At 42.3% G+C, this 23,620-nt stretch overlaps 3 protein-coding genes across 3 annotated transcripts in view; 1 reads left to right on the top strand and 2 right to left on the bottom strand.

Moving 5' to 3' along the window:
* LOC136179616 (NLR family CARD domain-containing protein 3-like) overlaps positions 1-23,620 on the bottom strand; it is a 173,233-nt gene that overhangs the window by 95,424 nt on the left and 54,189 nt on the right. The window lies entirely within an intron of this gene.
* LOC136179656 (NLR family CARD domain-containing protein 3-like) lies at positions 3,386-9,850 on the bottom strand. Its single transcript, XM_065956561.1, has 4 exons — positions 9,846-9,850; positions 7,978-8,189; positions 5,814-7,698; positions 3,386-3,553 (listed from the first exon to the last, which is right to left on the bottom strand). Exons 1-3 carry the CDS (start codon positions 9,848-9,850, stop codon positions 5,876-5,878), a joined length of 2,040 nt encoding a protein of 679 aa, XP_065812633.1. The 3' UTR covers positions 3,386-3,553; positions 5,814-5,875.
* On the top strand, positions 16,697-22,845 carry LOC109975592 (uncharacterized). The gene is made up of 11 exons (XM_065956560.1): positions 16,697-16,741; positions 16,836-16,991; positions 17,110-17,187; positions 17,367-17,546; positions 17,751-17,927; positions 18,060-18,622; positions 18,804-19,131; positions 19,400-20,204; positions 20,326-20,535; positions 20,813-21,501; positions 21,613-22,845. Exons 1-11 carry the CDS (start codon positions 16,697-16,699, stop codon positions 22,696-22,698), a joined length of 4,317 nt encoding a protein of 1,438 aa, XP_065812632.1. The 3' UTR covers positions 22,699-22,845.

Below are 23,620 nucleotides of genomic sequence, written 5' to 3'. Positions count from 1 at the left end.
GACAAATAGTGTATTCATCCTATTTTGCATTATAAATCTGAATCTGAGAAGTAACTAGCAAACAAATTTAAGATTTTCTATAAATTCAGTGGAGTAAGAAGTATATTTTTATTAAGTACAAGAAGGCTTCTTTTTGTTTACATTGGACAGAACTTATGCAGTACTGTACTTAATAACTTTCACCCACTCAGTCGTTAAAAGTAAACTAGTGCTAGCTTGTTAAGCTAATATAAGATGTAAGAATTGTGTCATCACACGGTCCAGTTTAAAGGTGATTCATGTCGTGGTGCTCTGTGTGGGTAATGTGTTGTATCACGTGTTGTCGTGACGTGCGTTCCTAACGGAGTGTGTCCGTTAGCGGAGCACTCGGTGACTGTCTGCTCTGCCTGTACGTAATAAAACTTTAACGGTAAACTCCGTCATGTTATGGATTGTTATTTCCCTGGTATTCTTTTCTTTGGTCTGGTAAATAAATTGCGCACCGAAGACTAAAAAAAAAGTCTGGACATGACGGGCAGTCCACGCTGATGTTCACTACCACAATAAAAGCCTCCTATACACCGAGCCGACTTCACGTAGCAGATAAAAGTTCTGACTGTAGCCTACATTGAAATGCCACACAGACACAAAACTACACTTGTGTTACAGGATTCAGATAAATGACTGACATTAAAAACAGCAGTTTGCACGTTTGTCACTAACCCACATTCTGCTCGACTTCTTTTGTCTGACACTGACTAAAAATATTACAATTCTGAAATTGATGGAAATCCATCGTAGGACTGTAATCCCCGTATGTGTGTGTATGTGTGTGTGTGTGTGTGTGTGTGTGTGTGTTACAATTCACTTAGCAGACGTTTTTATCCAAAGAGAGTAAGTACAACACTAATCCAGTCATACACCGCCACCGAAGTAGCGTGTGTCTTGCCCAAGGACACATCGGACATGTTGCTCAGCTGGGGATCAAACCCTCGACCTTTCGGTTGAGAGGTGACGACTCTACCAACAGAGACACAGCCGCCCGTGTGTGTGTGAGACGGAGAGAGAGAGAGAGAGAGAGGAGCGCTCATGGCTCCGTGCAGCTTCAGAGAAAGAGAGAGAAGGTCCTCTGTCCTCACTCCTCTTGTAAATGCATCTTGCACTAATCAAAACTGAAGCTTCTCATGGCTTCGTTTTAATGGCTTTAATGGCTTCAAAAATATAGAAGACGACATGACCAGATGGATGAATCTACCGGTATCACTCATAGGAAGAATAGCAATCACAAAAATGACCATACTTCCCAAAATAAATTACCTTTTCTCTATGATCCCAGCATGTCCACCCCCCACATGGTTCAGTTCCTTAAACTCAACAATAACCAAATTTTACTGGAAAAACAAAAAACCCAGAATAAAATTGACCACACTTCAAACACCAAAAAATACCGGAGAACTACATGCACCAAACTTTTATAACTACTTCCTGGCAAACCAGTTACAAATCATAACAAAATGGATACTCCCCACTGAACAATCCCACCCATGGCTAGACATAGAACAGGAACAATGCAAAAACATACCCATATCAACCCTACCATTTATCAGCACTTCAGGTAAACATCATAACTCCTTCAAAAATCCTCTCATTGCTACAGCCCTAACAGCATGGTGGAAAGCCCATAAAATAATGAACACAACACCCACACCCTGTAAGAACACACCAATATGGAACAACCCAGACTGTCTTCAAAACAAAAAACCACTGAATCTCACCACCTGGAAGGACAAAGGTATCACCCAGCTTCAACACATAATTCAAAACAAAACCTTCATCCCCTTCAAAGAAATAACTCAAAAGTACAATATCAACAATAAATCTCACTTCCAATATCTCCAAATCCAATCTATCATAACACATAAATTTAACCTCAAACAAGACTACATCGAAAATTCAACACTAGCAGACACAATACTAAAACTCTCAACACCCACTAAAACTCTATCTAAACTATACAAACTCATAAACATTGACCATACAATATCTCTCCCCACAGCAAAATGGGAAAAAGATTTATCAAAAACAATAGACCATGACACCTGGAACATAATCTGCAACAATACCTTCTCAATGACAAATAAACCTAATCTCCAACTAATTCAGTATAAGATTAACCACAGAACCCATATCACACTTAAGAAAAAACATCAAATGGAACTTTCTGATACAAATAACTGCTCAGTATGCCCCCCTAACACCCTGGATGACTACATGCATGCAATCTGGCACTGCCCACCCATACAGCAATTCTGGAAACAAATCACAACTAAACTCTCTTTAATACTGAACTGCCGGGTTCCACTCTCCCCTTCACTATGCATCCTAGGAAACACTCTTTCAATCACACTTCCCAACAACCAAAAAAACACAATTCTCATTGGGCTCACTGTCGCCAAGAAAGCAATCCTCCTCAACTGGAAAAGCAGAAAAAACACACAGAAAACACTTTTGTCTCTGTCTATGCTGTGCATTGTATCGTCGTGTCTCCCCTGTCTCCTACATACTTTTGCTCTTGTCATGTCCCTCACTCGTCTTGTATTGTTCTGCATCACCTAATAAAAAAAAAGAAAAAGAAATTTGTTGCCAACACTTTTATTAATCGATTTTTATTGCTTCGTTGTTGCAGCTCTAGACTCTTTCAATCAAAAGAGAACTCCACAAGGTTTATTTACGGAACAATATACCACTGTTTTCTGTAAATGTATGATTATGACCTCGTGAGGGAGAAAAGATGTGGAAAAAGTCACGCAGCCAGCCTGGTCTGTATCGTCGTCTTTCCCAGCACAGCGTGCACTCAGCTTTCAATACACGGGGAATGGGGATGTGTTTTTAATCACTCCAGGTCGCAGTGATAGGGGCTGCTGCCCCGCTGTAATGTATTTTATACGGGTATATTGGTCGCACCGGTGTATAAGCCGACTTTTAAGATGAAAAAATAGGTATTAATAGTGCGTCTTATACACCGGATTTTACGGTAAGTTTGAGAATCTCACAGTGTCACAAACATCGCAGACAAAACAAGTGTTTGACTTTATTTTTACGTCTGATGGTTGAAATTGGAATGATTGTCTTTCTTTGTTTAATTATTCATAATTTATCTAAAAATCAGCTGTTCAGGTGGTAAAGAGTGAAATATACAGGTTATTTTTTTTTTATATATATTTAGGTTTAAAATGTAAGGCTTTAAATTGCTACCACTCTGTGGATAAAACCACAGAAGAAGAAAATGGACTTCAGCATTAAGATCCTCAGTGTGGATCATTTGATTATCAGCCTGAACTCTTATGTTTAGTTTCACATCATATGAATCTGAACAGAGAAATTAAACCTGTTGTCTTACCTCAGAGTCTCCAGTCTACAGTTTGGACTCTTTAGTCCCTCACTCAGCAGCTTCACTCCTGAATCCTGTAGATTGTTGAAGCTCAGGTCCAGCTCTCTCAGATGGGAGGGGTTGGACTTCAGAGCTGAGGCCACGACTTCACAGTGAGTCTCTGACAGTCGACAGTCTGAAAACCTGTCATGACATTAACATTCTGACATTCTGTTGTGTCAACAAACAACATAAATTGAGTCCCTAGTCTGCTGACACGACTTCCTTTAAAAATATAAAGGTGAGCACAATACTTTTAACTTTCCGCGGAACATAATACCTTACTAACACAATTAAATGTGGAACAAATGTGTGTAAAACAAAAACAAAATGTATTATTTTGGCCGGTTTACTTTTTTCTCCACCCGGCCACCTTCTGTCTGTAACGTGATGTAAGGTATTACTGTTGGTAACTTCAGTAATCATGTCACTTTTACTAAACAGTTATCTGGTTAATGGTGTTACTTTAAGTTCTTCTACTGTCAGTGTTGCTCCCCCGACCTGGCCTAGTGGTGCCAGAGAAGAAGTTTCTGGATGTAAATACAAAGAAGCAACACAGTTTAGCTGTGTTCAGCTCGGCTGCAGGATTTATTTATTTATTAAATATATACAATTTTAACCTGAGTAGCTGTGGTTTTTACTTACTCAAATTAGCATACTCAGCCTCAAATATCACACGTTCACACACAGCTGTCTCTATTTCAAGTCAACAAGAAACATATACACAAATAAGAACATGACATGTTTACATTAGCTCTGATTTCTGAATCATTAGCAAAACAAACCCCTTTAATGTGTCTCAGCATTTCCACGTGCTCCGTAATCTTATTACTTACTAGCAACAGGTGCGCTAGCCTAGCATGCTTAACATCTACTTTTCACTCATACCTAACTGTAAAAATACTCAACTACAACCGTTATACTTTACTTACTAAATTCCCAACACTCTTAACCATTATACTGGTGTCCATGCTCGTGGTTTCAATAAACCCACCTGTATGTAAATACAAAGAAGCAACACAGTTTAGAACTTGCCTCTTTGGGGTATTATGCTCCTCACAAGCGCTATGCGCCCTCTAGTGACCTGATTGAGGATTGCAATAACATCGTAACAAGTTCAGTGCACTGGAATTCGGGTCTCTAAATAGCTATTTTAGACACATAAACATAAAAAGATATACTGGGGTCTCTTTTTAACTCAATACATTTGTTCTGACTGTCCCAATGACTTTTAACAGTTTTCAAATCTTGTAATCCATTTTTAACTTTTTGATAACCTTTGTTTTTAGCTTTAGACGAAACACATTTTAATGAATTATATACACGTTTTTTTAACCCTTTACATCAGCATAAAGTGAGGACAGAAAAACTAATCAAATGTCCCTTTCCACGCACGCTAACACAACTCGTCAGACTTTAATCTGGTGACGTTGGCTCGAGTCCATGAAGGAGGAAAACAAAAATGTCCGAGCGGTTTAAATCAAGACAAAGAAAAATATTCTTGATTTACTTAATAGACCGTGTGCAGGAGTTAACCTTTAAATCAGCATTCAACATTATCCCAGTCTTTGGTTAATGGGGTCGTAATTAGGGCTGCTGCGGTGATCCAAGGTGGCTCAATTGCGTGGTGTGCGATATTATCGCACGTCCCCCCCCCACCCCCCCCCCTCCTTTTATTTGTTGGTGAATCAGGGGTCAGAAACTTGCCCTACAGCAAAGAGAGAGGGAGAGAGAGAGAGAGAGAGAAAGGGAGAGAGAGAGAGAGCGAGAAAGAGAGAGAAAGGGTGAGAGAGAGAGAGCGTGTGAGACGCTGCACAGACTTTACTGAGTTCTGGTCAAGTTGAGTCCATTTTCTTCTTTAGTAAGTACTCAGCCTGTCGTTATGTTCCCTGTAGCCAAATCGTACTGTACAGGTTTGAAAACCAACTGTCATGATTATAACTGTTGCTGTATGACGGTGCTGTATTTCAGCTGTGTGTGTGTGTCTGTGTGTGTGTGTGTGTGTGTGTGTGTGTGTGTGTGTGTGTCTCTCTCTCTCTCTCTCTGTCTCTCTCTCTGTCTCTCTCTCTCTTTTAATAAAGGGGCAGTTAAGAGATGGGGGGGGGGTAAGATTTATTTTTTGGCTTTTTGTGCCTTGATTGTAGAGGTAGGATAGTGGATAGAGTCGGAAATCAGGGAAAGAAGTCATTTAAGGATACCTTTCCGATAGAAAAGGACAGCTGTCATTAAAAGTAACACATGAACACCAAGATTCCTTGAAGTGTTTGTGTCGTCGTGTTGCCGTGTCGGCATGTCGTCTTGTCCCCACCCCCAACGCTGTAAACCTAGGGGAAACACTGTATAGTATATATTTGAAGAACTAAACGGCTTATTTTTACTCATATTTAATCACATCTGGACTTACTTTGCCTTCCTGCAGTTCCTCACAGCTGGAATCAGTCTCAGTCGTCCCTGGTTTGATGTCTTCTACTTCTTCAGGTCCAACTCATCCAGAACCTCCTCTGACATCTGCAGCATGTAGGCCAGAGCAGAGCAGTGGATCATAGAGAGTGTCTTTGATCTGTTCTCTGACTTCAGGAACTCTTGGATCTCCTGATGGACTGAGAGGTCGTTCATCTCCGTCAGACAGTGGAAGATGTTGATGCTTCTGTCAGGAGAGATATCATAACTGTTCATCTCCTTCAGGTTGTTGATGACTCTCTGGATCATTTGTGGACTGTTGTCTCTCCAACCCAGCAGGCCTCCTAAGAGTCTCTGGTTGGACTCCAGAGAGAGGCCATGAAGGAAGCGAACAAACAGGTCCAGGTGACCATTTTTACTTTTCAGGGATTTCTCCATGGCACTCCTCAGGAAGACTTCCAGGGATAAGTCATCACTTTTAGGAGTTTGAAAAATGATGTTCATGTCTTTAAGGAAAGCCTTCACTACACCTCTCTTCCTGTTTGTCAAACAGTGGAACATGTAGACTGCAGCCAGGAACTCCTGAACGCTCAGATGAACAAAGCAGTAGACTGTTTTCTGGAGGATCACACACTCTGTTTTGAAGATCTCTGTACAAACTCCTGAGTACACCGAGGCCTTTGTGACGTCCAGACCACAACGCTCCAGGTCTTCTTTATAGAACATGATGTTTCCATCCTCCAGATGTTCAAACGCCAGCCTCCCCAGCTTCAAAAGAACTTCCCTGTCAGATTTGGTGAGTTCCTCAGTTCCTGAGGACTCATATGATGTTCCATACTTGTGCTTCTTCCTCTTTGTCTGAACCAGCAGGAAGTGTGAGTACATGTCAGTCAGGGTCTTGGGCAGCTCTCCTCTCTGCTCTCTGCTCATCATGTGATCCAGAACTGTGGCAGTGATCCAGCAGAAGACCGGGATCAGACACATGTTGTGGAGGCTCCTGGATGTCTTGATGTGTGAGATGATTCTGCTGGACAGATCTTCATCATCACTGAACCTCTTCCTGAAGTACTCCTCCTTCTGGGTGTCAGTGAAGCCTTGTACTTCAGTTACCCTGTCAACACATGAAGGAGGGATCTGATTGGCTGCTGCAGGTCGAGAAGTTATCCAGATGAGAGCTGAGGGGAGCAGATTCCCCTTGATGAGGTTTGTCAACAGTGTGTTTAACGATGATTTCTTTGTGATATCAGCAACAACCTCACTGTTTGTGAAGTCCAACGACGGTCTGCTTTCATCCAGGCCGTCAAAGATGAACAACAGTTTACAGACAGCGAGCGTCTCTGCTGTGACCTTCTGTAATGTTGGATGGAAAACAAGGAGCAGCTCAAGAAGACTGTACTCCTTATCTCTGATCAAGTTCAGCTCCCTGAATGAAAGCAGGATCACCAGACTGAGGTCTTGGTTCTCTGAGCCCTCTGCCCAGTCCAGAGTGAACTTCTGCACTGAGAAGGTTTTTCCAACACCAGCGACGCCGTTTGTCAGAACCACTCTGACGGGTTTCTGTTGGTCGGGTTGAGCTTCTGTCTTTTGGTTCTGTTGGTCGGGTTGAGCTTCTGTCTTTTGGTTCTGTTGGTCGGGTAAGGCTTTAAAGATGTCCTGACACTTGATTGGAGTCTCATGGAGGGTCTTCTTTTTAGAGTCTGTCTCAATCTGTCTCACCTCATGTTGGGTGTTCACTTCTTCACTCTGTCCCTCTGTGATGTAGAGCTCAGTGTAGATCCTGTTGAGGAGAGTTCTACTTCCTGTTTCATCACTTCCTTCAGTCACATGTTCACATCTCTTCCTCAGACTGATCTTAAGTTCATCTGTAACCTCCTGCAGACCTCTATCTACTGAAAAAAAAGAAACATATCCTGAGACTGGATTTATAAAATGATCAAATACAAAAATTGTATAATTACACATTAAGCACACTGCATGACACAAAAACATCCGTGTAATAAATGTGTGCTGCTACAAGAGAAATAAAATATACTGAATATAAACTGACAGCAAGAATCAGATAAAATGTAAATGTTTCATTGAACTACATATCAATAAAAATACTAACTGCTTTGTCTTGTTTTTAGACACAATGACTTCAGTCTTACTTATTACAGTGCTGGACTTACTGGATATCTGCAGTCCTCCTCTTATTTTAGGTCGTTCTCCACACTGGGGACAGGAGGACTCTCCTGATGAAGTAGACTGGTCCCAGTATGAGGTGAGACACTGTCTACAGAACCAGTGTCCACATCTGGTAGAAACTGGATCTCTCAGGAGGCCCTGACACAAAGCACAGCTGGACAGCTGCTCCTCCACAGAAACAGACCCCTTTGTTATTCTGTGGAGATAAGGGAAATCATAAAGCTGTGAAAACTGAGACTGACATTTAGAAACCAGTGGTGGACTAAATCAAATAAAGACACAAAAAGCAGTGTTTTAAAAAGGTGTGCCATGTCCTCCTCAGTGAGCATGTGCAGAAGTCTGTCTGTGTAACCATAGAGTCTACCATCTGAGTCCAATAACTGACCTACAAGTGTGATGTTATTTTCAAACAATTTTCAAAAAACGGATTCATTTTTGTAGAGAATGTCCTTATTGTTCCAGATGTAATATCTGTGTGGAGAGAAGTTATGTTTCAAGATGAGAGACCAAGTCAAGAGTATCTGTTTATGGAAGTTGGATAGTTTGATCAGGATTTTACTGATATTATAGTTGCACAGTAATAAAATTCCAGGCCACCAACTTTAGCAAAAACATAATTAGGAATCATATTCCATAGAGATGTTGGGTTATTTAAAAATGTCTCAGCCTGTTCACTTTGAATGTTAAGAGCTGTGAAGTCTACAAAGTTCAAGCCCCCACATTGACTCGTGTTTATTGTCACGTTCTTTTTAACAGAATGTATTTTGTTTTTCCACAGAAAGTTAAACAACATATAATCAAATCTGTTGGTTACATTTTAGTCAACATCCAAAGATAGAGCCGGATTAGTGAGTCTGGAAATGCCCTCAGCTTTTGAGAGCAAGGTCCTTCATCTCAGAGATAAATCTCTTTGTAAACAAGAGTTTTATCAACGATGGGATTCAAATTTAAGGTGCACCTTATATTTTGCTCCTTGGTGATAACTACTCTCAGGTATGTGACCTGGTGATTCACCGGATTATTACAAATATGGGGAACATTACAATCTTTAACAGCCATAAGTTCAAATGTTTAATATTTAGGTTGAGACCTGAGACCTTTGAAAAGTTATTAATCTGCTTTAAAGAGAGCTGCACACTGAGCATGTGCAGGAGCCGTGTCATGACCATGAAACGTAAAATCCTAAATATAAGTTGCACCGGTATAAGACGTGTTGTGTTTTTGAAGGTCTCTCAGAGAGAAAATAAAGTTTACACTGTCTTCCTGCGTGACAGTTTTTATTGTGTTCAGCGAAGTCCAAAACCTGCAGTTACTGTTCAGCTCTGTCACCCTTTTAGTCTGTTTTCTCTTTGTGGAGTCTGCTCTCCTACCAGCTACAGTACGGTAGTCGAGCTCTCAGCCTGCAGGGAAAGTTGTGAAGCAGAGACTCCTAGCTTGTGAGCTCTCTGCCCGACTCCGCTTGTTTCTCTTTAACTTTAATAAAGGACTCTTTCAATCAAAAGAGTGTTCAACAAGGTTTATTTATGGAACAATATCCTACAGTTTTCTGTAAATTAATTATTATGACCTCTTGAAGGAAACGTTTTGAAAAAGTAGCGCAGCCAGACTGGTCTGTGTCGCTGTCTTTCCCAGAACAGCGTGCACTCAGCTCTTAATACACTGAGGGCCTGATTTACTAAGGTCCCAAGTAAAGAGAACTAAACTGTGTGTTCACTCCCAAAAAAATTGCATGTTTGGTGAGTGTTTGATTTTCGGGTGATCAACTAAGAAAGATTATGTGAATGACACCAGGTGCAAACCTTGTGGAGGCGGTACTATTTAAGTTAGGCTTTTGTGTGTTCTACTGGTTTACGTCATGGAGAGTTTGGAGAGTTTGGACGGAAAGCAGGACGACTGCAAGCACAAAATAGGTATCAGTGGAAGAGGTAAATGAAGGTACAGTATTTTTGAGTTATAGCAGATAAAACTGAATATTACAAAAAGAAAATTTGGTTTATAAGAAAACCTGGGCATTAAACAGGGCCTCTCTTTTCTTCATCTTTTGAAGATGAATTGTCATACATTGTGCAGGAGGTGTGAGCTGTGTCCTCTGTGGCGCTCAGGCGCGACACTCTGCACATTGTTGAGCACCAGACAGCTGGCCAGCGCTGTGTCTGATCGGACAGAAAGGCTCTGGAAAGAGGTATCGAAGACGGGGGTACAAGCAGTGGTGAGGTCCCCCCATCCAAGCGTAGCAGCAGCGGGCTGTAGAGGGAGGAGACGAGCGCACTATGGAGAGGAGCGCACGAGCTGGGGGGGAGACGCACAGCCCGAGAAAAAAGAAATCCCAAGTTTAAAATAAAATGTTGGTGAGAAGAGGGAAACAGGAAGAAATAAACATCAATGTTGAAATTCTTTAGAATGCAGAGGCTGTGGATGTTCAGTTTTGTTTAAATAGGCAACAATATAGTTTAATCATGGTGTTTCCTGCTGTCATTCCAAACATATTAACATGTGTGGAGAATAACGTGATCTGTATGCCTTCTTTGATTGAGCCTATGTCTCCTCCTAACTTCAATAACAGCAGCCTGTTGTGTGTAACACTGGTCTCCTGGGTTAGCACGTTCTTTTCAAAGGTGTTAAATTCAGACACCGTCACAATCACCTCAGTTTTTGTCAGGCTTGGTAAATCACAATGCGTGTACTAACTTAACTTATTTGCATTTTCTCCTTTCTAGGGCAGAAACGCCCCATATTGAATATTCATTAAGTCAAACGTACTAAATGGACAATGCGTGTTTTGCTCATATGAAAGATTCAATCCTCACTGCGCGCCGTTAGTAGATCAGTTAACACATTTTTTGCTGGTGGTATCAAGTTTGCACACGTTTTAAGACACACAAACCTTTAGTAAATCAGGCCCAATGAATGAGGATGGTTTTTTAATCACGTCCGGTCGCACACAGTGATGGTGACTTCTGCACCCGCAGTAATGATGGCTCATGTGTCAACACTTTATACTGGTATATTAGTTGCACCTTTGTATAAGACCCAGCCAACTTTTAAGATGAAAAAAAAAACAGGTATTAAAAGTGTATCTTACACCGGATGTTACGGTACTTCAGTAAAAAAAAAAAGATCTCATTGTGTAGTCATGTTAAAAAAATAAAAAAAAGACAAACAAAGAGTGGACACAACAGAAAAAATGATTGAAAGAAAACGATCACAGCAGATCTCACTAAACTTCAGGATCAGTTTAAAAGACTTCTTCCTGCAGAATCACAGAGAAGACGACTAGATACACAACCAAAGAGTCAATACTGAAATCATATTATCTTATCTATAAACATATAATACATATATATAATCCTTAGTATGTTGTTATGAGTTCAGTGACTTTCTCTGTATGATCACTGTGTGCAGGTTGATGATTAAAAACAAGAAAATCAACACATTATGGTGTTCAGGACTCTTTTTTTAGCTTGACAGTTTGGTGATTAAAAAAAGTTCTCTTACTGTGGATCTGAGGGTCCTGGTTCATTACTGAAGTCTAGAGGAAAACCTTTAGAAAGGTCACTCTTCATAGAGAGACAGCTGGACAGAGGAGACTCTGCTCTGTTCTCCTCTTTGTCTTCTCGATCACTCATCTTCTGATCTCCAGATTGATCAGAGGACAATAAAAGACGTTCATGCAGGTAAAACAACCTGAGGACAAAATAACAAACAGGTGAGACACAAGCAGGAAAAATGTGAAAGACAGAGATGGTCAAGTGTCCACATCTCATTACCTGATGTGATCCTTCATTTGATTTTCTCTTCCTTCCTGTCTGCCTAAGTACCTGATGCAGCACCTCAGTGCACTTTGTTTTGATCCTCACATGATTTGTCCGTCTGATCTGCCCTGAATAATGCCAATAACAAGACATTGAGTCTTAAACTTTAAACATTAAACTAACATGTTAGTATTTAACAGCAACCATGACCTTTAGGACATTTGTACAACTAGAAGTGTATAAAACAGGGTTGGAAATCAGCACTCGTCACATACGGGTGTCTTTTTGCAGTGGCGGTTGAATTTGCTCAACCTACCGACCACAGTGGCAGAGCGAGGGTCACAATGGTGCTCTATATGCTGGAATGGCTTTGCTTGGTGTAACATGATTAACAGAGCACAGACTAGCATCTCTTTAACAGCGGGTCAACCAGCTTCAGGTGTGTTTAAACTGACGCCTCGCTGTCTCAAGTCCAACATGATAAAAAGAAGAGCGCTGTGGCGTTGATTTGGGCTCAAAGGAGCAGCTGTAAATACTATAACTTCAGACATTTGTCTTGGGCTCAAAGTGCTGCACACATTCAGCAGCCTCACAGTAGAATCCATAAAAACAATAGAAAAACACATCGACATGTCAACAGAAAAGTACAGACCCATGTATAAAACACAACATATATTGCACATTACCCATATAGAGAAAAAGATATCAAAATATAAAAGCATGTAAGAACATCATGACGCCATGATGTTTCTGCTGTAAATGTCCAATGATGAAATGGTGAAACAGACAGTGGCTTATCTTAGAATTTATTGGGCCGAGGTCAGACAACAGCAACAGAACACAAATGGCTGACAAACTTTTCATGTTAACGGTCCTGTTATATTCTGTTAGCTGGTACAGCCTACAAATTCTTTTACCATTTGGGAACACTTCTAAAAGGCTAGAGAGGTGACATTACCTTCACTTGAAACTGTCAGATATCTACATTCAAGTCATTTAAGCTCACAACATACACTCGGCTCCTCTCCAAAAATAGATCTGCTGCTATGAGAGTCTTACACAAACTGTTACATCCACACAGACCTAAACCAATGACCCTTAGATGGTCGACAGATTTAAAATGATATATCCACAAAATGATTCAAGTGAATGATTATGTGAAAATAAATACTAACAGGCACAACCCGTACAGCAGGCTTAGATTTAAAGTGAACAGAGATTACAGTACCACGCTGACATCCAGCTGAAATACAAAACTAATGTAGTTCAGCTTCCTGGGCGGTGGTCCTTACTGTGGTCCTTTTATGTCTTTATTGGAGATTCAGAAAGCAGGTAGAGAGAGAGTGGGGAATGAGATGTGGGAAAGAGCCACAGGTTGGATTAATTGGGCGTGCGCAGTAACCACTTGGATACCAGCGCCCCCTGAAGTGATCCTTAATGTGACTCTGCCTCTCTTCCCGTCTCCTTTAGTACCTGATCCAACTCATCAGTGCAGCTTGTTTGTATCTTCATCTTATTTGTCCGTCTGATGTGACTCCCTGCTTGGTATTTGACCCTGGTCTAGTTTTAGGATTTAATATAAATGTCTTTCAATTATCCTTCCTGTGTCTCTTCAATCCTGCACTGAATAATGACAATAACAAGGTCTTGAACCTCAAACATTAAAGCAATATGTTAATATTTAACAGAAATCATGACCTTTGGACCAACAGTTTTATATCTAGAGGGATATAAAACAAAGTCCTTCATGCCTGTAGGGATCAAACCACGTCATAAAACCGACCTTTGCTCAGATAGATGTTTTATTGAGGCTGTATTTAGTGATTACATTTTATTAGGATGCATTATTTTTTCATGTCTACTTTGAGGAAGTGGAGAATATCTAGCTTATAAAATTAAATACTGTGGAACATAAGCACTGTCGTCCTCAGGACTTTATTTAATCTGAGAGAAAAGCAGTAACGCTGACTGCTAGTTTAGACCGCAGGAGTCATGACAAACATCTCTGATTAAGGACGATTTAGATTTTTAGCTACACAACTTTTACTTGACTTTACTTTTCAAACAAAAGCTGAGAAACAACAAGTACTCCACATTCACAGAGCTGATCCCGTACTGTATCTGATCCGTTTCCTTTGCTTTTCTATTCAAAGTGTATTACTCAATATTAACCTGAGGTTTTAACAGTACAGTCATAATAATGTTGAATTAAACTCACCCTGTCTCAGATGTTTGTCCTTCTGCTCTGTCGACTCAAAATGGAGTCTTAGCTCCGACTGACAGAAACTTTCAGTTTTATTGTTTTATTGGAAACCCATATCAGCTCAGAGTTTCTCCTCCCCTTGTTACTAGAAATGAAATGAATGGTTAACCATCATCAGTTCAGGTTTCTTCATGACCTCTCTGCTGAGCTCACAGTAAAATGCATTAATTCAAACTAACTAGGTTGAGATAGTCAGTCAGAAAACTTCAAAAAGTAAGCTGGGATCACCTCCCTTCAGCAATGTTGTGGATGTCAGACGTGTGGAGAAACAGTTCCCAGATGATCCATGATCTGTTCAGATCACCCCGCATGGTACCGGGCAACATGTGATCCATGGATCAGAGGAAAATGTATCTTCATGGTGTAAAATAAATACACTGGCGTTATATCCCAATTCAATATCTGAGTGAAAAGAAGTCAGTGTTAAAGTTGTTCAGGTGGGCACAAACAGGAAGTCATTTCAGTCTTTTAAAATACATTTTATGTATGTTTTTTTTCAGACAGAAACAGGTCATAATGTGTCAATATTTCATTGTGAAAGATAACTTTTTAATTGTCTATTAGATGTTAGAAACATTAAAAGAAGAATAGTAGAAGTTGATCTGAGTGATAGGGCTGGGCCTCAAATCAACATCACGATTAATTGAACAGTTTACCTTGATTATGATTCATGAAAGATTATTTTGTTATTGTTTTTTGCCCTCATAGTTCACTGACATATGCTCAACTGTTTATCTGCTCTTTTTTCTTGTATAATCTTAGAAGATGTTGAACACATAATATAAAAATAATTAAAAATAATAACAGTATTCGAACATTAACTGCCATTGGATTTCATCATTTTATTATAAATATATAATTGATTAAAATGTTTTGGATAACGAGTGAATCAATTGACGTGAGGATGTTAATGTTACCTAAACAGTTTTATGAAAGTAGTCAGCCTAGGTGTCATTTTTTTTTTTAATGTCCTGTCTTGAATAGGCCACTCCCCCTCTTACAGCAACCAGTGAGCGCTGTATGTTAGAGGTGGGAATCACTAGAGTCCCCACAATACGATATTATCCCGATACTTGAGACACGATACGATTCTATTGCGATTTTAAACATTTTTCGATATGCTGAGAATTGCGATACAATATATTTTGAACTGCATATTATATCCACTACACTAAACTAAATCAAGAATCATTTTGTCAAATAAGATAAAATTCTCAGTCTGTTCATCTCACTTCAGTCTTTTTATTTGTATTTCAGTCTAATTGAACTTGAACATGAATTCTTAACAATACAACTTGTTCAAAAATAATTGTGAAACCCCTTCAACAGTTAAAAAATAAAAAAGCATAAATAAAACGTCATATTAAAAATATGAATACTTGGCTGCCATGAGACTATATAATATCGCCACATAAAATATCGCGATACAATACTGTATTGATTTTTTACCCGACCTTTACTATTTAATATGTTGTGTGGCGTCGCACACACTGGCTGTCCACACTGCATCCGTTTACTATTTCACTATTTGCTCTGTAAATTTCAGTTTCCCCCTGCAAACAGTTTGACATCTATACTTTTGTATTAAAGGTGGACACGCGGATGTGTGGTGCTTTGTATTGACGAGCAACACAGCACACAGAGGACCGTCGATAAACGGCTCACGGTGAGCCGAAAAAAAGTTTATCCGGTGTTGTTGACACAAGTCAAAGCAGAACATTTAAATCACAGATGTGGATATTATTAATACATCGCTATCTCCACTTTGTACAACAAGCTGAAGAAACAAAGAAACATTACATTTGGGCAGCAGTGAGCGACGGCAGTACGACTGGATCTCAGCTTTCAATCGCTCTGTCCCGTTTTCATCTTTCCTCATCATTCTAAGCCAATCGCGTCGCCCCGTTCTCATCTTTCCTCAAAAATGTTAGCCAATCGCGTGGCTGGCATTGCATCTTTGGACTCCGAGCCAATCGCAGCCCCGCAAGCTTGCGCTGCGTGCGAGCCAATCGGAAATGAGCGCTCGCCTCGATATCCCGCCCATACATTTTCGCCGGTAGTGGAGAATCCATTGAACGGGACTCGACTTCATCATCGCTCAAGGTAAACTGTCATCAATTAAACTATTGTCTGTCACTCATAATATATTATTTTCCCGTAGTTAGATTGTTCATTGTGGTTAGTTTGACTAGTTTGACTGACTGAATGTATACAGGGTAAACGCTAGCTAGTTAAAGAAACTTTGTTATCCAAGTTTAACGTTACGTTAACTTGACGGTGTTGAATAACTTGACGGTAAGAAGCCGGCCGGTCACCTTGGTTAACACAGACGATATCTTCATTCACTAAAATGATTGTTGCTGCTAGAGTTAGAGACGTGTAAGTTATGTTTTTATCTTATTTTGCCGTGTCGTGTTAACATCGTCATTATCCATAGGGTTTCAGGCTCGGCTCCTGCATCGGGCCACTTCATCTAAAACAGAATATCTCATTCTAATTCTATATAGCTAACTTAGTTATGAATAAATTGAATCGCCCTATTTAACGATCTTAATGCGAAAAGCAGATGTATTAGTAAAACATAATGCAGAGTTTAGTTGTGGTAGGCTGTTTATCAATAGATTTCATAATAGCCACGACTGAAATAACAGAAAAACTGAGCGGGACACTGTTTGGGGGGCCACAGACATGTGGGGGCCACAGACATGTGGCTGTGGTTTCCACACTAAGAAGGTATTTTTAAACTAACATCAAATTGTTGTGTGCACATTTTTTGTTGTTGTGTCGTTTGCTTGAAATGACTTCAAAAGTCTCTGTACATCTTTAGCCTTCCAGCTCAGTCCCTGACACCCCATTTCCCCGTACCACTGTTGGCACTGGTCAAGGGCAAGGCCCTTCAAGCGCTGCTGCTGCTGCTGCTGCTGCCTCCTCAGCATCAACATCTGCTGGACCTGTGCAGAGGCCTGCTTTGAATCTGGCTATGGTAAATCTTTATTCTGTTTGTGATTTTTACCCAATGACTCTTAACTACTGACTTCTATGTTTTACAGAATAAATGACATGATCATGCATCCTGTAAGATTACATTCATTTTCTTTCAGTTTACAAAACCACGGTTTGGCGGGTCGCATGGTGCTGCTTTGAAGCCAAATTTAACTGTGGCTAGGAAGCCTGCAAAGGTACGGTATGGTGACAGTCTAGGCATACATTTGATTTATAGTATTGCTTGTGACATAATTTCTCCTTGGTTAAATGCTTTATCATGTCTTATTATGACACAATGATTTATTATGCCTAGTAGTGATACATGATTTTGTAGATATTCATTAGCCTGTATTTCCTCCTGTTTCTCTCTCAGCCCCTTATTAGCACGTCCCCCAGTGCCACCACAAACGTCGACACTGCAACACCAACATCAGGGAGGACATCATCCCCTGCCCAGAGTCCCAGAAAACATATTAGGACCAGCTCCCCTTTCCCTCTTCCCCCCTCTCCTCTTTCATCAGCCTCAATAATCCCCCCAGCCACTGCTAAAGCTGTAAGAACCCTTTTCAATTGTGTTGTTCACAAATAATTTTTGTGTGCCAAACTTAACCTAAGCAGTTCAGTGATCAATGGTGTGTTCATGTGCTTAAATGCCTTATCATTGCCTGAAGCTATACTTCAAGTTTTAATCTTATATGCCCAATAATGATACACGATTTAGTTTATAACCTTGTATTTCCTCCTGTTTCTCTCTCAGCCCCTTATTAGCACATCGACCAGTACCACCACAAACTTTGGCACTGCAACACCAACATCAGGGAGGACATCATCCCCTGCCCAGAGTCCCAGAAAATATATTAGGACCAGCTCCCCCTTCTCTCTTCCCCCCACTCCTGTGTCATCAGCCTCAATAATCCCCCCAGCCACTGCCGCTGTAAGAATCCTATTGATAATTTTTTGTTGTTGTTGCCAAACATCAAACCCTAACCTAAGCAGTTCAGTGATTTATGATGTGTTAATGTTTTATTTGTGTGTGTCTTTCTGTACATAATTTGTTTATTATTAGGTTGTAACAGCTGCTCCCTCCAGTGCCTCCTCAGACCCTTCTGTCTGTGCCTCCTCTACCACTCCTGGTCCTGATCCTCTCAGCAATATGTCAGCGGAGGATGTGTTGGCTGCCCCTGGCCCTGACCTACCCTGGCTGCCAGTGAAGATGAGGATGACCATCCCCCTCCAGGACCAGAGATGGATCTCTGCAGCTCTGTGGAGAAACCAGCGGCTACGGACCGACCTGAAGCTGTGGTACGAGCCACCCGGGCCAGCGCTCATCTACCATCAGGCCCCCACTCCAGAGCGCTTTTTTAATCATCGCCTGCTTGTGTGGATGCCGTACCACTTGTGGAAGGTCAGGCTAACCTGTCCTATGTGTGGGAAGCAGCTGGTGGGATACGGTGCCCACAAGAGAGCCCGTCAGGTCCTTGATGTGGACAGGTACTACCTGATGGTCACAGAGACCCTCAGGTGCAACAGCATTGGTTGCAAAACCAACTACCTGTCCAGCAGCAAGACCATCCTGGACCAGCTTGACCTGGCTCACCGGCTCGAATTCAGGCTCATCCTGACTCAGAAGTGAGTATAAAGATACCACTGTAACGAGCATGTACAAAAAAATGTTAATGAGAATACATATTATTGTGTTACATTGTTTATTTGAAAATTGTCTGTAATTGAAACAGACTGCTATAAGAGGTTGGACTGTCTTTTTGTGTTTGTCTAAATGTCTCTGTCTCTTCCCTTTCTTTGAATACAGATATGCTTGTGACATTCGGGTCATCCGCTTCCTGCGGGAGAGGACCCTGGGCAACAGCCCGTCTCGCTTGGTGAAGCAGCTGAGGGAGAACCACAGCGAGGAGTGGCTGCAGCGCCTCTGCCAGTACCTCGGGGCATGCTCTGACTTTGTGGGCCGGCCCAGCCTGTTCCCTGTGGTGTTTCAGGACCCGCCTGAGCCTGTGGCCATTCCCACCTACAAGTGGATGCTGGCTGTCTACGGGCGGGACATCTTAAGCAGGCTGGAGCACATCAAAGCCAGCATTACATCTACCTTTGGCTCCATCCTGAAGATGGACTCCACAAAGAAGGTACAATTCCTCATCACTGCTCTTATTCTCATGTCACAATTCTACAAAAACGTGTATCAAAGCATCACTCAAACTGACAAAATGACTAAAAAGGGATATTCTTCATCCCTAAGTCGCAATGTTAAAATGATTTTACCTGTAAAAGGCTGTTAAACTGTACTGAAAAAGAATGGTATACTTACAAAATGTAAATACATAAGTCAATACCAGACAAAATGATATGCTAGTTAGACCTAAGTCACTGAATGTTTCCTCTGTATACTTTCAGATCACCAGGAAGTTATCGGGCATTGCCAAGGGGACTGCCCTCTGGCTTTCCTCAGTTAGTAACGAGGTGGGTCAGATCTTGATCAGTGTCCTGACTGCTCAGGAAGGCTCTGGGCTGGACCTGATGGTGGCTGATCTCATCCGGAGGTACAGGGAAGCAGGTGTGGCTCCTCCAAAGCTCCTGTATGTGGACTGTGGATGCTGCAAGAAGGATGGGGAGGAGACCAAGCTTAAGGCACGATTTGGTGGCTGGCCAGACGTTGTGGTCAAGCTGGACATTTATCATTTCATGCGGCGGCTGGCATCAGGATGCACCAAGGATGCCCATCCCCTTTACCCCATCTTCATGGCTCGTTTGTCCTGCTGCATATTTGAGTGGGATGCAGGTGACGTTGCCTTGCTGCGCCGGGTCAAGAGGGAGCAGCTGAAACGGGAGGGGGTTCCTGGCATCACTGATAGCCTTGTGAACCAGAACATTAGAAAGAGTGAGTTGGTGCTCTACTGCAGAAGGAGGACAAGAGGAGAGAAGGAGACCATCTCAATGATTGACCTCCTTTTGCAAGAGCTTATGGGGGAGAAGGGCAGTGACTTCCTTGGTGTGCCACTCCTGGACAGGGACAGGATGGCGAACATCTGGGAACAGCAGAGGAAGCATGTAAAATGCATCCAGGATGAGCCAGGTGTTCCTCTCTACACAGAGACAGGATCATCCACCAAGGAGGGCATCGTCCTCACCACCTACAGGTGTGCCAGGGGCTCAACATCACTGGAGTCCTTCCACTGCCACCTGGCCAGGTTCATTCCAGGTCAGTTTCAAGTATAACCTAGCTCTTTGACATAAAGTATTTAGCATAGAACATGTGTCACCTGACATTGTACAAATAGCTCATTGTATGAATTTAAAATATATGTTGTTTTTATTTTAAGGAACCAGTGCCAACAGTTTGAATTTTCAGCTGTACCTCCTGGAAGGCCTGAACAGGTGGAACCAGGACCGTGGTGCTGCGGCACTGGCTGTCAAACCTCCCTCACTCCTCACCTACTCAGGGGACCTTGTGCACTGTGTCAACACCTTCAGTGTCAAGGTGCTTGGAAGGAAACTTGCCCCCTCCTTCCAACCCCCTGCAGTGTATACTGGTGTGTGTCACTTTCCCATCATAATTAATGGTTTTATTTCATACCTTTTAGATATCATTATCATTACTGAGTGAGTTTTATAATAAAGTTTAACAGCTAACTCAGAGTACATATTTAAAAAGGCCATGCAACGGTTTTGTCTTTTGAAGAAGCTAACCTGCTTTTTTAAAAACTCAGAAGCTCTGTTGTGTTGTATGGTTCTGTTTAATTCAACCATGGTTAAGCCAAAAAACACATTTTCAGAAATGAGCAATGAGTATTCTCTTTTCATTCCCAGGAGAGCTGATAGGTATTGACTACCTGTACCGCCAGACAGGAAGGGCAATGCAGAATGTTGACCCTGAAACAGAGGAGACGGAGCAACTGTTGGAGGATGTGGCTGTTGAGGAGCCAGAGGATGAGGGTTTTGATGATGGCGGACATGACCCCACATTTGACATTATTCTGGGTAAAACCCTCAGCCAGTCTGGCCCCACAGCTCCCACCACCAGCATTACCTCTGCCCCTCCTGCTCTAACCACCAGCATGACCTCTGGCTACCCAGCTCCCACCACTAGCATGACCTCTGGCTACCCAGCTCCCACCACCAGCATGACCTCTGGCTACCCAGCTCCCACCACCAGCATGACCTCTGGCTACCCAGCTCCCACCACCAGCATGACCTCTGGCTACCCAGCTCCCACCACCAGCATGACCTCTGGCCACCCAGCTCCCACCACCAGCATGACCTCTGGCCACCCAGCTCCCACCACCAGCATGACCTCTGGCCACCCAGCTCCCACCACCAGCATGACCTCTGGCTACCCAGCTCCCACCACCAGCATGACCTCTGGCCACCCAGCTCCAACCACCACCATGCCCTCTGCCCCTCCTGCCCCCATCACCAGCATGCACTCTAGCCCCACAGATCCCACCACCACCATGCCCTCTGCCCCCCCAGCTCCCACTGTATCTGAGCAACTGTTGGTAAGTGTTTGTGTGATGTACTGCATCATTCTTTATCACATCTGTTTCTTAGTTTCCCTGCCAATATGAATATTTAGAATAATTATATTTTAATTTTGTTATATTTTCCAGGCTGTTGATGAGCATAACATGCCAGGGATGGACAGGGTGGACAGCCTGGCAGAGTACCTGGTTGGGCTGAGAAATGAGACGTCTCTCACTCTCAGCAACCAGCAGACCAGCACCATTTTGTCACTGTGGCAAAATCTTCTGCCATTTGACCAGCAGCGGGTGGTCTATGCAGCCAGGTACCAGGAGAGGCTGAAGACGGGGTACTTCAGGTCACCAAAAAATAAATTGGAATTCACCCCCGGTGCGGAGAGCATGAGGCGCTGCGTCCTGGGGTCAAGTGGATCACCGGCACAGTGGCCCGACTGTTGTCGGCTTGTGGAGGCCATCTTTGTCAGGCTCTGTCAGCTCCACAAGAGCCCAAAGAAAAAGGGAAAGGGCAGCCTGACAAGATGGTCTCTCATGCTGAAGGACTATAGGAAGGTTAGGCAGCTGGTGAGGGACAATGGAGCTCTAATGAAGGACACCACTCTCCAGCTGTATGAGGTCAACCAGACCACCCTCACACAGTGGCACAATCATAGAGTGAAGAGGCAGGATTTGGCAGTCCTTCTGCAGGGGGTCAACCTGCCTGCCCCTCTTCCTGTAGCCCCTGTGCCTCTGCCACCAGCTCTAGGGCGCCCCACCTTTGTCCCTCAGCAGTGTGGACCTCAGCATGTCTACAGCCTGCCCAAATCCACTGCAGGACAGGCAAAAAGGAAGCATGCTGCGCCACACACTGCTGCTCCAGCCACTGTCCGGCCAAAGGTGCCCATTCAGAGGCAGTTATTTCCCCTGCCTGCACCTCTGCCTACAGCTGCTCCTGCCCTTGTAAACCCTACCCCTGCCCAAAGCCCCTTGTTGTTAATGTTGGCTGTCCCCTCTCCCAGGCCTATCGCCCCTGATGGACCTCTTCCCCCTCCACCCCCTTCCCAGAGGCCCTACAATCGTCAGGTGGAACATAATAAGTGCCGCAAATGCCATCAGCCCCGGAACAAAGACAGTGGCCACAGGCAATTTCATGGATACATTTATTGCCCCACTTTCGCAGGGATGCCACTGGAGCAGTGGCTGGAAGAAATGAGGAGGAAAAGGGCCGAGAATAAATGATGATTCATTGTTCTCCCCTTCTGTCTGCCCCGTCCTGTCTGTCTCTTCACATTTTAGTTTTTTTAAAATGCTTACATGGCATTCAAATAAGGAGTGTGTACCGTCCCGTCCATGTAAACACGCTGTAGATACTGCTTGGAAAATCAACCACAGCTGGACTCGATTGTCCCACTCATTGTAGACAGTCATGACTCACAGAGTCTGCTGCAGGTGTAAAATCTCAAGTTCAGAGATTCAGATTCAATCTACAGCATTAGTCTGTTTGAGGCTAGAGGCTAAAACGCCAAATATGTCCTAAAATGTGAAATGTGCCTTTTATTTAAATGTTTTTAGATTTTTTAATTGAAATATTTCAATAAATGTGTGTGCTTCTACTCCAATTCTTACATTTGACTTATTTCTTAGCAATTTGACACAGTAATATAAAAATTATATTACAATAATATTTGCTATTTTTTAGTAAGTAAAGTCTTATATCTAAAACAATTAGATGACTTATGTCAATACCACTTAACTTCTGAGAAGAAATGAAAAACAAACACAATATCACTTTCCTACACATTTTGAATGCTAAACAGAATCAAGTATTGTTTTCTTATTTAAAATTACTTTTTCATCTGAACAATCCAAAACACTTTGTGAAGTTTGTTTTGGTCCAGACAGGGTTCGAACCCCCGTCCTTCGGATCCAATCTTCCCCTATATGAAAACTAGAAATATTCATCATTTTGAGTAATTTCTAAAATTTTATGAAAACTAATGACTTGGAGTAACTTTTGACTTGCAGAAGGGCCATTAAGAGTTCTTCTTTCTTTCTCTTTTTTCTCTTTTTTCCTCTTTTTCCTCTCCTTTTCCTCCTTTTCCTCCTTCCCCCTTCTCCCCCTTCTTTCCTCTTTCTTCCCCCCCCCATACAGACTATTGTT

Source organism: Labrus bergylta, chromosome 7 (assembly GCF_963930695.1).
Source record: "Labrus bergylta chromosome 7, fLabBer1.1, whole genome shotgun sequence".
NCBI classification, from domain to species: Eukaryota; Metazoa; Chordata; class Actinopteri; order Labriformes; family Labridae; genus Labrus; species Labrus bergylta.
The sequence above is the reverse complement of the archived record's forward strand: the minus strand, read 5'-3'. Positions and strand labels throughout refer to the sequence as shown.

Bases quoted from the DNA above. Each gene is read 5' to 3' on its own strand.
- LOC136179656 (XM_065956561.1), bottom strand. The intron at 7,699-7,977 runs GTAAGTCCAGCA...CTTTTTTTTCAG, and splicing joins AGGAGGACTGCAGATATCCA to TAGATAGAGGTCTGCAGGAG.
- LOC109975592 (XM_065956560.1), top strand. From the start codon at position 16,697: ATGTGGGGGCCACAGACATGTGGCTGTGGTTTCCACACTAAGAAG. The intron at 16,992-17,109 runs GTAAATCTTTAT...ATTTTCTTTCAG, and splicing joins CTGCTTTGAATCTGGCTATG to TTTACAAAACCACGGTTTGG. The intron at 17,188-17,366 runs GTACGGTATGGT...TTTCTCTCTCAG, and splicing joins TGGCTAGGAAGCCTGCAAAG to CCCCTTATTAGCACGTCCCC.